Genomic DNA, 16,896 nt, shown 5'->3' on the forward strand with positions numbered 1-16,896 from the left:
GAATAAAACGAAACTTTAAACAAGCCTTTATGCATGAAATTCATGGAAATCCGGTTTTATACACATTTATGATAATAAGTTAAGTGAAGATTGTATTCAGTGTAGCTTTGTTTTTTGATATTTTGACTATTCTGTCTGGCATGAGATCAAGAAAAGATAGAATTGACAGCTTGTTGCCTTTGTTTGTACCTGTTGTATCTATAGGTAAAATCACTAAGGTATGCCTAAACCATTTAACAGGCTCTTCTTATACTGATCCCATTCACAATCACTGATAATTTCCTGATAACTGACTTTTTCAGCTGATAACCAACTTTTTTTAAGGCGATCACTTACTTCTTTTCTTTTTTTTCGGCTCAAAATGTGGAAAGTTTGGAAATGGGGAAGGTCATATAAAAGGCTTATTGATTTTTTCCTTTTATTGTTTCATAACTTGGTTCTTTGGTGAAAAATAAAAATTATATAAGGAATGTTATGAAACAAAAAATGTGGGAATTAATCCATTCTTATTGATATGATAAAGATATTAAGCTTACTTTTCTATGTCAAGTCTGAATAAAGACATTTAATTGCCTATGTCTTTTATGTAATAACCTTGCTATAATTTTTATCAGACTTAATTCTGATGAAATGGAAAGCAAGTTTTTTTTTTACCCATGTTTAGTTAATTATTTCAGAAGTTATTTATGCCAAACAAATAATACTGTAGGAGAGAATGTGGTGTCTGGTAGAAAATTGCAAATTTTCATTTTAATTTTCCAGAGAAAATTACAAGTTTCAAGACAAACGGCCTGAGAAAATCTTACGATTTTTACTTTATTACATTATAAAAAGATGTTTGCATTGACGTCATAGCCAGGTTAAAAAGGCAGCTGCTGTTTCAGAATGTTTCAGTTTAAATAAATGTGGTGTAGTTTCAATTACATAAAGAAAATGGGGTTTAATCTGAGATCATCATGATGTTTTAAAATAGTAAGTACTGGGTACTTTAAGGTGAGAGAGCATATATTATATGGAGGTCTTTGTTCTCTGTATAGCCTGTACAACAACTGTTACACCTGGGCTCTTCATCTTGATAAACAACTGTTGAAACAATCAATGAAAAGAAAAAAATGATGTCTCAGATTTGGTGCATATTTTAAAAAATGAAAAGGTGAATAAAAGGTACTGAGAAGAGAGTTCAATAGAATTTGGAAAAAAAAACAAAAAAACATTAAAATGGATTTGAAAAGTATTTCGGTCAGTTGAGAGAAGAGGTCAAAATATAGTGCGACATAATTTTAAAAGATTTTATATTCAAAATCTGTTTTCTTTTCTACTTTCAGACAAACAACAAGAGCTTGATATTCCTTCATTTAAGATTGAAGAGAATGAAGGAAACCATAAAGAGAAGGAAAACCAGAAAGAGACTGGTAAACGACGCCCTATGACACAGATTACCGGTGTACGTAAACTGAAACATACCAACAGTTTCACCGGTCAGGTGCCAAAATATGGGGTAGAAACTCCACATAAAGAAGAATTAGGCAAGGTAATGATAGAGATGATATACTAATCTCCTTGTTCACTCAAAGTATTACATAACCATGGGATTTATTTTATTCAAATCCATAATCTTCTTTTAGAATAATCACATTACGTTTTGAAAAGTAATGTTGTTAAGATAGAAAAACTAAATCTGCATATAAATGGCCTTTTATACTTTTAATCGTCTTCCTAAAATTGGCAAGCAAAAAGCACTAAAATATTCATCTGCATTTTACTTAAGTAGGGCTAATGAATAATTAGGCGTCAATTTGGTTTATACAGTTACAGAAAGAATTTAATGATTCATTAGTAGAAGTGTTTTAGATGCATACAGTGCACATCCTGTGTTATATTTAAATCAGACTGTTAATATATGAAGCAGACGGGCAATTTTTGGCACTTCTTGCTTCATTTGAGTTGATGCTTCACAGACACCTTTTGTTTTGCCAGAATTATTTGTATTTACGCAAGTAGAGTACAAATGTCTGTTAAGGTCGTCAGAATTGCCAAGATTCTCGTGAGGATGCAATTAGGTTTGAAATAGTTCCGAACTGAAGTGCAATAAAGTTAACCTGTATCAAATTGCTTGTTTGGAAATAGATTTTAATGTTGTTTTGTTATATATTTTTCCATTTTATTTTTTAAAATATTGAATTTGTTGTTTCAGTTGCTGAATGATATTGATAGATGGGGCGTAGACATGTTCAAAATTGCAGAATACTCCAACAACCGACCTCTTACCTGTGTCACATACAAGATATTTCAGGTATATACCAGTTACCCCTCAAGTCATTGTTTTTCAACTTGTAACTCAAATAGTAACACTGACCTATTTACCGACATCTCATTCAGAATGAAATAAAATTTCAAATTTGATATCTAGTTATCACTTAAAAGATAATGATTTGAAATTCATTCAACATAAATACCTGGGATGAGATTTTTTTACGTAACAGTCTTGAAATGGCCGCGTGTAACAAAATTAACATTTTTATTACTTAATATTTGATATTTGTATTTATGTTTTGATCGCTTTCTTATTACAGGACAGAAACTTGTGTAATACCTTCAATATTCCCGCAACAACGTTAGTGACCTACTTAATGCATTTAGAAGATCACTATCATTCGGATGTACCGTACCACAATTGTATTCATGCAGCTGACGTCACGCAGTCAACGCATGTTCTTCTATCAGCACAAGCATTAGAGGTAAATATCTGTCATTTGAACGAAGAAAATAACGCGATACTCTAATTGTTGAGCTTGTTGACAACAAGTACAATCTTAAAGGATTCTTTTAGAACTAAACTTGTTTTAAAGTTCCATCTTTCGCACACTTTGAAGGAGGAAATTATCCTTGTTTTATCGACTACAGTACAGCTATTTCATTTCCTAGCATGCTGCAATCTCATGGATATATTTCTTGCTTGGTTTTACACATGGATGTAGGATTCAGAAGCTATTGACAATCTGTCTGCAGATATTAATGTGATTTTGTCACAATAAACATTTTGTTGCATTTCATGCAGACGTTCAATCAATACAAATCAGACGGTGTTAGATTCTTGCTGCAGCGGTTGTATTACCATACGCTGTACAATTTCTGCAGAGAATCTAGACCCAAGGTTGCAATTAATCCATATAATATCTGATGCATATCCTCCCATACACAGCACAATATTTTTTCCATCAGAACGGTTCCCACAGCCTTAATAAAGTTACAGGAACCAGCGTATGCATCATATAGTAGTATCTAATTAAGGAAAGAAAGCCCTCAAGAGTATTAAATAATTTGTATCTTCGTAAACCAGAACCTGAAAAACAATAATATAACCGCAAACTTGGCCATAAACATGCATAATGTTTGCTATATTTGGTTGTTTATTTACTACTTTTATTGTATTGTTGTTTAATATACTTGTTCTTGTGGTTTACAGAATGTGTTCACCGACTTAGAAATTCTCTCAGCCATATTTGCCAGTGCCATTCACGATGTAGACCATCCAGGCGTTACCAACCAGTTTCTTATAAATACAAGTAAGTTTAAATTACTACAAAACAAACTATACTTGATTCATGTTTTGTTAAAATTTTACAAGGGGGAAGACTTGTTTACTAGTCATAGGAATAATATTCTGTTTATCCAAATTTCAAACAAAAGAAGTTTGTCTGACCATATAGGTGAAAAGGCCATGGAGGGTAAAATTGTCGTGTTAAGTTTGAATAGGAGGATATAAATTGTTGTGACATGGATCTTGATAAATCTTATAACTGTTTGATATAAACATTGAAATCTGGGTAAATTTGACAGGATCTGAAACTATTGCCAAAATATTAACCCAACCAGTACATTCCCACACCAAACATTGGAATTCACCTTAAAATATTTAGTTTAATTATTTGTTAAATAAATTGGTCAACAACAAAAGATAGTACGTCAAAATATTAAATTCTTTTGTTCTTCTCTGTAAACTTGTTGAAATCTCGTAAATCTATTAAAAAAGAACCTTTGAGGCTCGACCGAAGCCGACAAAATACCTAATTGCCTGATACTGCTTTACCCTTGACATGTATGAATAAAAAACAAGAAATCTATCACGCTATGAATCTTTGTGAACCTACATAAAAAACCTATCAATAGAGCCATCTGTTGAACCAAACGCTTATCAGATTTACAGTCAGAAAACACGATTTATACTCGAAGCACGCATTATCTTAATCCATAATATTCTTTTATAATGAAGTAACGAGGCCAATTACTGTTTTGACTGTTTATGCGTAAAAGCACTCAGGTTTTTTTATTTGTCTTTGATGGTGATATTATTGACTAAAACTGTTTAGAAAATACGTTCAGGCTATGTTTTTTGTACAAGACAAATAAGAGATAAAAGTTTTATTCGGACATTGGTCTTGTTGATAAAAAACAAAACAGTAAACATGTGTACACGTAGTATTAATGAAAATGTGTCACTAAAGTAACGTTATGACAAAAACATTAAACAGATGGAAAAAGAAAACAACACGATTTAGAACGACTGTTGACGTCAGTGTTACATTATATAAAATGAAGTATAGTTGTAAACATACTGGTCTTGCAACAGTAATTGACATTTCAATTAACGCCTATCAAAGAACATATGTAATTGGCATTAAGACCACTCCAGAATATTGCTAGTAATTTGTACTGATTCTTTCTTTATAGGACTTAACTGTTCTATGGCTTTTGGCTGTCTCCTAATAATTCTCCATTTATTGATTATATATTACTATGGTAGGTCATGTTATATAAAATAGTTTATGAGTAATATGCTGTGGTTTTTTTGAAGGTATATGAAAGTTTTTAATGTTTTATTTACTTTTCTATCTTTAGGTTCAGAACTTGCATTGATGTACAATGACGAGTCTGTGTTAGAGAATCATCATTTGGCCGTTGCTTTCAAACTGCTTCAAGAAGAAAACTGTGACATTTTTGTCAACCTTTCCAAGAAACAACGACAGACCTTGCGAAAAATGTGCATCGATATGGTCCTAGCTACAGACATGTCAAAACATATGAGTCTTCTGGCTGATTTGAAGACGATGGTTGAAACGAAGAAAGTGGCAGGTTCAGGCGTCCTTTTACTGGACAATTACCAAGATAGAATACAGGTAATTATTGCAAAGTAGAAAAGAAAGTGCTGATCACAAAACATACTTAAATATCTGTAAAGTAAGAAAACAAAATCCACAGAAAGTACATGTTCAGTTCAAGGCTAAATTATCTAGTATATAGAGCATAATAAAGAGTGATTAGTAAACATTTAAGTTCCATGAACAAAGAGGAAAATGGTGTGAAGACAAATTGCGAGGGTGATTAACTGTTGCGTGTTTTACAAATGATTCGGTCAGAAACATGGAAGTAGTATAATACCTGGCAATAAACATAATTGAAAGGGGGGGGGGGGGGAACACATGTTATACAATGTGATATCTTTTTATCATTTTCTTCTGAGAAATACCATGTTTCATAGAGTTTTACTTATGTTTCTTTCAGGTATTACAAAATATGGTGCACTGTGCCGACTTGAGCAATCCAACCAAGCCTCTTGAACTGTATAAGACATGGCTTGATAGATTGATGACGGAGTTCTTCCGCCAGGGAGATATGGAAAGGGCAAAGGGACTTGACCTCAGTCCAATGTGTGACAAACTTACTGCTACTGTTGAAAAATCACAGGTATGTATTTTTTTCTGTTAAGTAAAAAATAAAATACCTATATTTAAGTATTAAAAGAATATGATAATAATCATTAGAAGATTTATTTTTTTATTTTTTTTTTCAAATATTATTTTATGATTATTGTTTTATTGTATACTTGAATCTAATTAAATTAAATGTTTAATTTCATGCTTGTTTTGTTCTTCCAGGTTGGATTCATTGACTACATCTTACACCCAATGTGGGAGACCTGGGCAGATTTAGTTTACCCAGACGCACAGGAAATACTTGATCAAGTGGAGGAAAATAGAGACTGGTTTCAAAGTATGATCCCCATCAGCCCATCCTCTAGTTTCTGTTCTAGTGCTAAATCTGAGGAGAAATCAGCAGACAGTAAATTTCAGTTTGACATTGAAGAAGAAAAAGACAGTGAAAATGATACTGAACATCGTGGAAGTGATGTTGTTATTAAATTGACTGATAGTGGTAACGGGTCATCGAAACAGCAAAATAAAAAAGGACAGTAGCTTGCTGTAGAATAAAATATTGCATAATTGTGATAAAGTTTACTCATTAAAGTATTCCATGGCCTAACAGGCCCCTCCAATGACATTAGCGCTTAGAATTTGATGAATCGTGTCATTAGGGCCGTGTAAGCTGTCTCCCAGGATTCCATAGCGGGGACGTGTCATGTCTTTGTTGTCATGACAACCGATGATGTAGAATGGAAGATGACATCATTTCTCAGGGAGAACTTCCAGGGTTTGTACGGTTGACTATCCAGTTACCGTAGTAGTAGATGTAGCAGGAAAAGTACGGTTAACAATTCGATACCTTAGACAGGGAGGCATAAGAGAAAACAGAACAGTTTGACTTTGTCTGTCTCTTTAAGTTATGAACTTGTGAAATTAGGGAAGATATTGAGTATTACAGATTTTCGAAATGGCGGGTATTTTTGCTTTAAGGAAAATCAGCTCCGCATTATGATATATGTTTGTACAGTAGCCATGTTTCAATGCGTGTGCGTTTGTTCTGAAGAAGTAAAAAATCGGACAAAAACTCTGACATTAACAGACATTAAGCAAGTTAAAATCTTTGTTATTATTGACTTGTGGTTCTGTTTTGAGAAACAGGAAGTTGTGTGCTAAAACTGTTATAGTACAATTGTAATACTTTTGTGCTTCCTGTTCAGGAGAGTTACAAAGGGAGATTACTCTTATTTACATTATGTTAGTGATGCTTTAGTGGTGTTGCTGTTGATACGTAACAGTACCAGCCAATTTTATACATTTTATCATATCATTAATTTTATCATATGATCATGAATTGTTTTTTTAAATTGTTTCTGTATATGATTGCTGCGTTTATTTATTAAAACTGTTTTTTTAAGGCTATTTAAGAATAAGGTTTGTTTGGGCTGTATTATAGGTTTAACAATTGTTTAAGCTTGTGCTAACAGTTTGATTAGCTTTATTGTTATGAAAAAAAATGCTGGTTGAATTTTGTAATGTGAACAGAGTTAAAGCCCTTGCAAATCTGCGGACAAAAGGCTGATGAAAATTTGGACGGAAATGACATGCACAACTGATTTCCCGAAACCGTTCTTGAGGCAAATTTCTGAATAATCTGAACAAAAATAGGTTATGTTATGAGCAGTACCATTATCAATGCTGTTGCCAGATTATCCATTGGCAATGTTTAAATATGTCTTTAGATAAAGATTTAACAATTCTTTGTAAATTAATGACCATTATTATTACTGGCGTTAAATGTCAAGTTTTATTGTAGATTGACCTAGTTAGAGATGATAGAAACAGTCATCTTAGTAAAAATTAATATCATCATTAAAATCGGTTTTTACCCCTTTTTTAACAATCATACATAATATTATTTTTTAAAAAAACATATGTTTTAAATTGAAAAAGCATATGCTTTTACTTTATATTGTAAGTTTATTTTTCTTACATAGGGTAGCATGAAAAAAAAATGTTTTATTCTCCTCATTAATTGTGTAATATCAGATACTGTGTAGGTATTTTCATACTTCATCATTTTATTAATGTATGTTAAAAAAAAAGTTACACCTTCGGAAAGTTTACGCAAAATATAGTGTAAGTTTTTCTTTTCTTAAAAAATCAGTTGTAGTGTATTTGTTATACTTATGCCAGCTAGTTACACGAAAACAAAATGGCATGTGTGACCATTTCTTGTCACTGGAAATCCATCAGCTAATCACACTGTGATATTGCTAGGGATCATGGGTAATTGGAAGAATTTGAAAAATCTTCCAGTGAATGCGTTATTTTTTTTCTTTTTCGTAGAAATAAGATGTGAATTATTATGGTTGTTTTCTGGTCAATTATACTAACAGACCAGTATATTTTTATTTATTTTTTCAATATTTTTTTGTAAATTGAAAACCGAAAAGAAGAAAAAAAAATCAGAAAATATAGGGATAAAAAAAGTAAATTAATTTATTTATTTTATAAAACTTCCAAGTGACGAGTAACTAGCTTGTAGAAGATTTATTAATTTCATTGAATCATTTTATTTAAAATTTCAATCTTGCATTTCTAGAGGACTTATTTATTTTAAACATTATGATATCATAACTATGTTACTATAAATAGATTGCAAATCACGGTTTCTTCCATGACAGTTTGTTTCCCATGATTTCTAGCAGCCCAGCCTAGTTAAAAATAAAATTTGGAAAACTGAAATATATTTTGTTGTCATTTTTATAAAATGGAAAGGCCAAATGTGCTTTTCTGATGCTCAACATTAGTAGTATAAATTGTGATAAATGCATTAGATCCAAAGATGGTAGACAATTTATATCCCTAGAGGAGGAAATTGTACATGTAAAACAGTGCAACTTGCTCTTGGAGTCTTGTGAGTTGGCTTGCTTCCACTAGATATCACATGTCCAAGTATAGACAACATACTGAACTATGTCTACAGAGTGATTCAAATAGCAGTGCTGTATTTACTACCAACAGGAAACACAGAAGCAAACAGCTTTGTCCATTATGCATTCAAAACTTTCTAGTGAGTTATGCCATGTACATTTTAGTATGAGTACAATAGCATAGTCCTATAGCCATTACAGCTTCAACAGAAATACGATAACATCCATTATTACTTAGCATAGTTCTTGAGCCATTATTTCTTCAATAGAAATACAATGGCATAGTTTTTGAGCCATTATTTCTTCAATTGAAATACAATAGCATAGTTCTTGAGCCATTATTTCTTCAATAGAAATACAATGGCATAGTTCTTGAGCCATTATTTATCCAATATAACTACAATAGCATAGTTCTTGAGCCATTAATTCTTCCATAGAAATACAATAGCATAGTCCTTCAGCCATTATTGCTTCAGTAAAAATATAGCATTGTCCTCTGCAAAAAATACAGTGGCTACAGAGTCTACCCATTATTGCTTCAATAGAAATACAATAGCATAGTCCTCTTGCCACTATTTCTTCAATGGATATGCAGAGCATTTAGTCGATTGTAAAAATTGCATCTTTGTCCCAATCTCATTAAAATCAGATCATCGTTTTCATTCCGTTACTCTTCGAGCGTTGGGTAGTGGAGCGGCAGTTACGATATGATTTTAATGAGATTGAGCTTTGTCCATATTCAATAGAAATACAGGATATGACGCTGGACTTGTGCTTGAGTCTGGATAATGTTGGCACTAGCAAAAAGGAAGGGTTTTGAATATTAAACAAAGATTCACAGACGGCCATATTTCATTCAAAATCCTACCAGAGAGCTCTTTGAAATTTACTCTAAGAACACGAGATAAGTTTCAAGTAAATACCAACAGTAGTTTAAAAGATTTATTAATACTGCTGCACCAACGCTGATGGCGATGCCGGAGGAAGTCGTGGTAAAAATGGTCATCGTCACTGAATCAGTAACTCAGAACTTGTCCATTGGACACATACAGTTGAGTTCACACTAAAGGTTACACAAAGTGCACTAGGAGTGCACTAGATGTGCACTACTAGTGCACTACAAAGTGCACTAGTAGTGCACTACTGGTGCACTTCATAAGTGCACTTTGTAGTGCACCAGACCTATTATATGTATTAAGCAGTTACCTTTTATTTCACTGAATAGCACTTTGACTTTTACAAAAAGATAGAAAATATAGATATCTGTTTAATAGTTTTTCAATAAAAATTTGAAATTGTGATAATTGGATTTTGTAAAATATGGCATAAAATATTAGAACAATAAATTTCAAAGTCATTAATTTTAATGATTTTGTACTTTAAAATTTAATTGTTGTAATAAGTAATTTAAATATAAAAAATTATAACTTTAATGTTGATAAGTGCATAAATAAACAAACTTAATTGATATTTAATATGATTCTATTTTATTATAATATGTTAATGAAATATGAAACATTGAAATGCTAATCAAACAAAATTAAGTCAGTTCTTTTTTGCCGGGGGAGGGGGAATTATACCATAGTATTAGTTATTTTTGATCTTAACTTATGGTTGTTTTAGTTAAAGGAAAATGATTTTAAGCATTAATAGCCTTTAATACATTAAAGAATTAATATGTTTATAATTGGCCTAAATTTTGTCAATTTTATTTCATTTATGATCTCTCTTACCTTCTCAAACTGAGATTTACCTAAGATTAATATAAATGATATATATTATTCTGAAAATAAATATTTATATATAATGGTGGTATGTATTGATATGTGTGGATTAAGTATTGATATGTACCTGTGGGATACTTGTATACTTAAACTGACATGGATATTAACAAGATTAGAAAATCTGTCAATTCCATTTTTTGAGACGACACCAATCTTTTTTCCTTTTTTTTCATGCATTGTAACATTATTATGCAATATGATTAATTTTATGAGTTTATTATAAATTGCAAAAATATTCATTTTTCTTTTTGTACTATATTTGTAATGAAATTTATTTGCACCAACATCCAGAGAATACAGAATTTACATCGCCTAATCTGTCTTATGTTATTTACCCTGCTCTATTATCAGCAGGGTACTATATCAAAACACCTATACACAGCATGACTTTTGACACTTTAATCTCCTGTAACTGTTTTCTGCTCATGTATGATATCAAATTTAAAAAAAAAAACAGGGAAAAAAAAAAAAAAAAAAAAAAACAGATCTGCGTTAAAGTGAAAAGGAAGTTGCAAAAGATTTATAATCATGTATTTAAATAATATTTTCTTTAAAATATATTATCTTCTAAATGCGTAAAAACTGACAAGGCAAATTTGTCAAATCTATAATAGAAAAAAGTAACATTTCCCAGTTCAAAAACTAAAATATGCTGCAAATTTTAATGCAGAATTGCAAGAAATGTGAAAAAATATTGATGCAAAGTCTTTGTAGAATGTAGAATAGTTAACACTGATATTGGTTTTAAACCAGTTTTTTATAATAAGATTAGAAAATTCCACTTCAAAGGCAATAAATGACAATTATATCTAACGTGCGTTATGACATTAAGATTATTTTTTACATTTGATTATACAAAAAGTATAGTCATTTATTGATGACTTACATGTATTTTGGGGGGAAAAAGGAAATTTTCAATTAATATTGCATACATTTACATTTTTGTTATTTACCCTGAGGCCCTCTTATCAGCAGGAGACCAGTGTAATGAAAACAGTCGCTCTCAAAAAAATACCAATACACAGCATGACTCGTGACTTTCCTCTTGTATAAAAACATTCCCTTTATACATTACATTTTTAATGTAGAAATCTTGAATAAAGTTATCAATTTTATTTATTTTATGGAAAAATTTTAATTATGTATATCTTTAAAAAGTATGCAAACATTTTATGGTTGAAAAACATAATATTACAGTCTATAAAATGTTTTAAAATCAATGAATTAATATTCTCTTTCAATCTTGAACATGAGGAATTGCCTCTTAAGTTATATATTATCACGGATTTATATTAATAGTATATATAGTAATATAAATCCGTGATATTATTATGCAGAATGGCAAGAAATGTGGATAAATGGATACATATAGAAAATTCCGCTTTAGAGACAATAATATCAGAGACATAGATAACATCTATCTTTGTCTCTGATAATATCTATTATGCATTTATGCCTTTATGTTTTTTTTTTTGTATATTTGATTATACAAAAATTATGGCCATTTACTGAGTGCCAACGCCTGATGAATCCCAGGCTTATGTCTAACGTGCATTTTGAGAAAACCAGGGAATTTCAATGCATTCTTATAAATCTGCTAAATTGACTGTTCTTTGTTATTTACCCTGAGGCCCTCTTATCAGCAGGAGAGTTGTATATTGAAAACAGTCCCTCTCAGAAAATACCAATATACACAGCATGACTTGAGATTTTCCTCTTCAATAAAAGTATTCCCTTTATACATTAAATTTTTAATATTGAAATAATGAATAAAGATATCAAATTTATTTATTTTATGGATAATATTTAAATTATTTGCATAAACATATGCAAGCATTACACAGTTGAATACTAAATTATCACAGTATATTGATTGTTTTAAAATCAATGTATTAATATTCTCTTTTAATATTGAACATGATGAATTGTCTCTAAGTTATATATTATAGAAATGATATTTTAGCTTAAATATAACCTTTCCTTGATTTTTTTGAGCTTATGAAAACAAGTTTATGATGTAACAAACTAAATTAATTGGGCCAGAATTATCACATTGATTTATACCATTTGTTCACTAGAAAAATTGAAATATATGGCCATTTAAAAAAGCTTAAAAAACACTTATTTAATTATCTATTACGGAGCATATTTAAATTTAACCTTATTAATTCTATAAATTTGATGTTAAGGTTTTATTATTTTTCACTTACAGTTAAATACTGGTTAATAAAAATATGATTACAATAAATGAAAAAAACATTTTAATTTTAAGCTTCAACATGATAATCACCTAAAATGTTAAAACTGCTGATTTTAAAATTTACTTATTTATATTCATGAATAGGCTATATATATATTTTCCCATTTTTTTTTTCGTACAGCAGCGTAACAATGGATGCCCCCCCATTGATATACAATTATCCAATAAACCATTTAGGTGTCACCTTCCCTGGCCAGCCTGGTCATATGGTCTAGTGCACTAGAAGTGCACTTCTAGTGCACTTCTAGTTCAGCTCTAGTGCACTAGAAGTGCACAAGGGTGGGAAGTTTAGTGTGAACTCAACTGTATGCCCCACTTCGTTTGCCCTCCACAGTGGCGTATTTACATATAAGCATATTCATTAAGATCAATAAACTCGTAAACATGTATGAAAGAATAGTATTAAAACTAATAGATAAACAAACCCATGACACTGCCGAAACTCTTATTATTTGATTAGACAAGAAATTTACATCAAATATCACTGTGACCTTCACCTTACGACTTCAATATGAATAGGGATCATTTTACTTTCTTTATCCACAAACTCAGGCTTATTCCTTCTCAAGTCATTGATCACAGACCTCGTTACAGAAGTATAATTTTGATCTCATGACCTCAAAACCAATATAGGGGCCATCCACTTTCAAAGTTACATCAACCACGGCGTATTTCTTCTCAAGTCATTGGTTACAGAAGTATAATTTTGATCTCATGACCTCAAAACCAATATAGGGGCCATCCACCTTCAAAGTTATATTAACCACGGCTTAATTATTCCTTCTCAAGTCATTGGTTACAGAAGTATAATTTTGATCTCATGACCTCAAAACCAATATAGGGGCCATCCACCTTCAAAGTTACATTAACCACGGCTTAATTATTCCTTCTCAAGTCATTGGTTACTGAAGTATAATTTTGATCTCATGACCTCAAAACCAATATAGGGGCCATCCACCTTTAAAGTTACATCAACCGCGGCGTATTTCTTCTCAAGTCATTGGTTACAGAAGTATAATTTTGATCTCATGACCTCAAAACCAATATAGGGGCCATCCACCTTCAAAGTTATATTAACCACGGCTTAATTATTCCTTCTCAAGTCATTGGTTACAGAAGTATAATTTTGATCTCATGACCTCAAAACCAATATAGGGGCCATCCACCTTCAAAGTAATATTAACCACGGCTTAATTATTCCTTCTCAAGTCATTGGTTACAGAAGTATAATTTTGATCTCATGACCTCAAAACCAATATAGGGGCCATCCACCTTCAAAGTTATATCAACCACGGCTTAATTATTCCTTCTCAAGTCATTGGTTACAGAAGTATAATTTTGATCTCATGACCTCAAAACCAATATAGGGACCATGCACCTTCAAAGTTACATCAACCACGGATTATTCCTTCTCAAGTCATTGGTTACAGAAGTATAATTTTGATCTCATGATCTCAAAACCAATATAGGGGCCATCCACCTTCAAAGTTACATCAACCACGGCTTATTTCTTCTTAAGGTACGTACAGACGGACCTACCAATCATAGTTATGCACCCCACTGTTAAGAAGGGGCACAAAGTTCATACAAAGACAGCTCTTTCAATAAAAACAGAGAAGATCGAATATTTTTCACAATCTGTCCATGTATTCTTTAGTAGATACAGATTCATACAACTATGTGAATAGCTAGTTTAAATGTTAAGCTATTAACTTATTATTTATTAGAAACCGTACTACTAAGGCTTTGACCATTACTTTCCATAGAAATGCATTATAATAGAGCTCAATACATTACTTATTCAATAGAATTGAGCTCTATTATTGAAAAATAGCAAAAGAATAGAGCTTTGTTCATTACTTATTCAATAGAAGTCTGCTTTTTTCTATACATGCACATCATTATATAATACAACAATGGACTTTACTCCAACGGCACCGACGCCCTGGTGAGTACAATAGTTCTTCCTATTCTTCGAATAGTCTAGCTAAAAAGACGAGACATAATTATGTTTATTATGCTATAGCATTTGCATCCTGACAATTACTGATTCTTGGTAAACTAAGTACGTTCATTGGATTAGTAAACCTGTACAAGAAGATTAACATCCGTGCAATCACAGTCATCACTAATATGTATAAAACTCTTGATTAATTTGTGACGTAAATGTTAAGGCAATTAGTCCGACTCTATAATAAAGGGGTTTTAGGTACATGTAAAATGATACACCTTTTTCATGTCTAATCAGAATAGTAAAAAGATTATAATAATGCTTATAAAATTATAATTTCACAAATCCTAAAGCACGTATCATAGGACATAATTTTAGCACCAAACTGAACCATTTTTCCAGTTATAACTGTGTCCTTTGGAAAAAAGTAGAGTGTAAAAATGATATTCTTTCAAGAATGTCCTTAAAATTGCGTCAAAAATCTATGCCGAATGCACATTGAAAATATCCAAATAATGATAAAATTAGCCTATCTTGTGAAAAGGATGAAAAGAAATTGAGAAAAAAAGTTTGTACTTTGCATGTGAGGTGCGAAATAAAATGAATGTCAATTATGCAATAAGATATTTAAGCGTTGTACCATTGTCGACACGCCTACATTACAATATGCTATTGCATTGGTGTATATATTTAGAAGTTGTTTTCTAGCATCATGCAAATTTAAAATAAATCAAGGTAGTTGCTTAGCAGCAGATATATTAAAAATGACTTGTCTATCTTTTTATCTGGACAAAACCAATATTTTAGGGAAACTTTCAAAATATGTACTTATACTGAATAGTGACCAGTGGAGACCTTGATCACATGACACGAATGTACTGGCTGATCATGGTCTACACTAGTTGCATTGGTAGAATCTGGTGTCTCTTGAAAGCTAATGGTTAATATATCTGGGGTTTCAAATTCGTTATCTGACAGGGTCATACACCAGGCTACAAGAGCTGCAATAGGGGTGATCAATAGTTCAGCACCATAGTTGGGTGCATACTAATAGAAATTGGTAATATAATCTTCTTAGCCTGACGTTATAATGTATGTATTTATTTTTATTGCCACTAATACTTCTGTAATATTTCAGAGATGCAGTGTTATCATGCTCGGCACTGTGCTTTCTACAAGAAGTTGAAAATACTAAGGATCGAGCATACCCCCGAACTTTCACATGCATGTACACATATTCTTGGACCCTACATCAGCACTAACCAACCTGATCTTTTCTATCAATAAATGGCAACTCAACGTGAATAAGAATTATTAATGGTTTCAGATATAATACATGTCAAACATGGAGAAAAAGTAATATGCCAAGGATTTGTATCCTTGCCACTGAGATCAATTTTATTAAAGAGAAATCAACGATAAACAAGAACTGATCAGTGAAGCTGAAAAGTGTTTAGCTTCCTATTATTTTTACTATAGTCTGTCGCATCAACTTTGAACATTATGTTCATCTTTTACCCAATGTGAGAGTAGATTAAGTCATCTAAATTGATGTTATGTAAACCCTGGATTCATAAATGAAGTTCGTCAAAGTACGAGTTAAAATATAATGTTTATCACACACCCGTACCGATTATGCGACTCCGTAAATATGGTATTGCACGGCCGTGCATATATTTTGACGTGACGTCATTAGCGTTATACAAACATAGTGTAAAGACGCGCTAAATGTTAACGTTATACTATAGGCGCGTCGATGAAAAATGACTCTTATTTCACTTTAAACGGTCTTTATTTTGGGTATGTGATAAATAGAATATAAAATTCGTGTAAGTTCATTACTGAATTTATTGCACTCGTTGAATAAATTAGTATTATGCTCGCCAGAGGCTCGCATAATATAATTTTATTCAACTCGTGCAATAAATTCAGTATTGAACATACACTCATTTAATATCCTCTATCTATTGATTCACCGTTTCACAAAATGACGTCTGTTGCGGAAAGACGTCACGACGTCCCATAATGCTACATTATGATTGGACGGCGCATTCATTGATTGTGACGTAACAAACAGAACGTAGTAACCGCAATTGAAATGTCGCACACTTACAGTGCAGACGAAAATATTTGCTATTAAAAGTTATTAAGAGGCAAAAATTACCTGGAAAATGGAGAAAAGTTCGCAAAATGATAACCGACGTGTAGCTGAAAGCACATTTAAAGGTAGGTTTTCAATTATTATCTGAATTATCGTTGTAAAAAG

The 16,896-nt window shown here is 31.6% G+C and overlaps 1 protein-coding gene across 3 annotated transcripts in view; it reads left to right on the forward strand.

Moving 5' to 3' along the window:
• The window catches only part of LOC132724479 (cAMP-specific 3',5'-cyclic phosphodiesterase 4D-like), a 58,129-nt gene extending 49,682 nt beyond the window's left edge, over nucleotides 1-8,447 (forward strand). For all 3 annotated transcript variants that reach the window (XM_060709350.1, XM_060709352.1, XM_060709351.1), the window contains 7 exons: nucleotides 1,326-1,531; nucleotides 2,195-2,293; nucleotides 2,574-2,738; nucleotides 3,467-3,566; nucleotides 4,900-5,177; nucleotides 5,563-5,745; nucleotides 5,937-8,447. In XM_060709350.1, coding sequence (XP_060565333.1) covers nucleotides 1,326-1,531; nucleotides 2,195-2,293; nucleotides 2,574-2,738; nucleotides 3,467-3,566; nucleotides 4,900-5,177; nucleotides 5,563-5,745; nucleotides 5,937-6,254 — 1,349 coding nt within the window. In that variant the 3' untranslated portion in view covers nucleotides 6,255-8,447. The remainder of the gene's footprint in view (nucleotides 1-1,325; nucleotides 1,532-2,194; nucleotides 2,294-2,573; nucleotides 2,739-3,466; nucleotides 3,567-4,899; nucleotides 5,178-5,562; nucleotides 5,746-5,936) is intronic.
• Nucleotides 8,448-16,896: the final 8,449 nt, after the last annotated feature.

This window comes from Ruditapes philippinarum, unplaced genomic scaffold (assembly GCF_026571515.1).
Source record: "Ruditapes philippinarum isolate M1 unplaced genomic scaffold, ASM2657151v2 ctg3427_1_1_1_1, whole genome shotgun sequence".
Classification (NCBI taxonomy): Eukaryota; Metazoa; Mollusca; class Bivalvia; order Venerida; family Veneridae; genus Ruditapes; species Ruditapes philippinarum.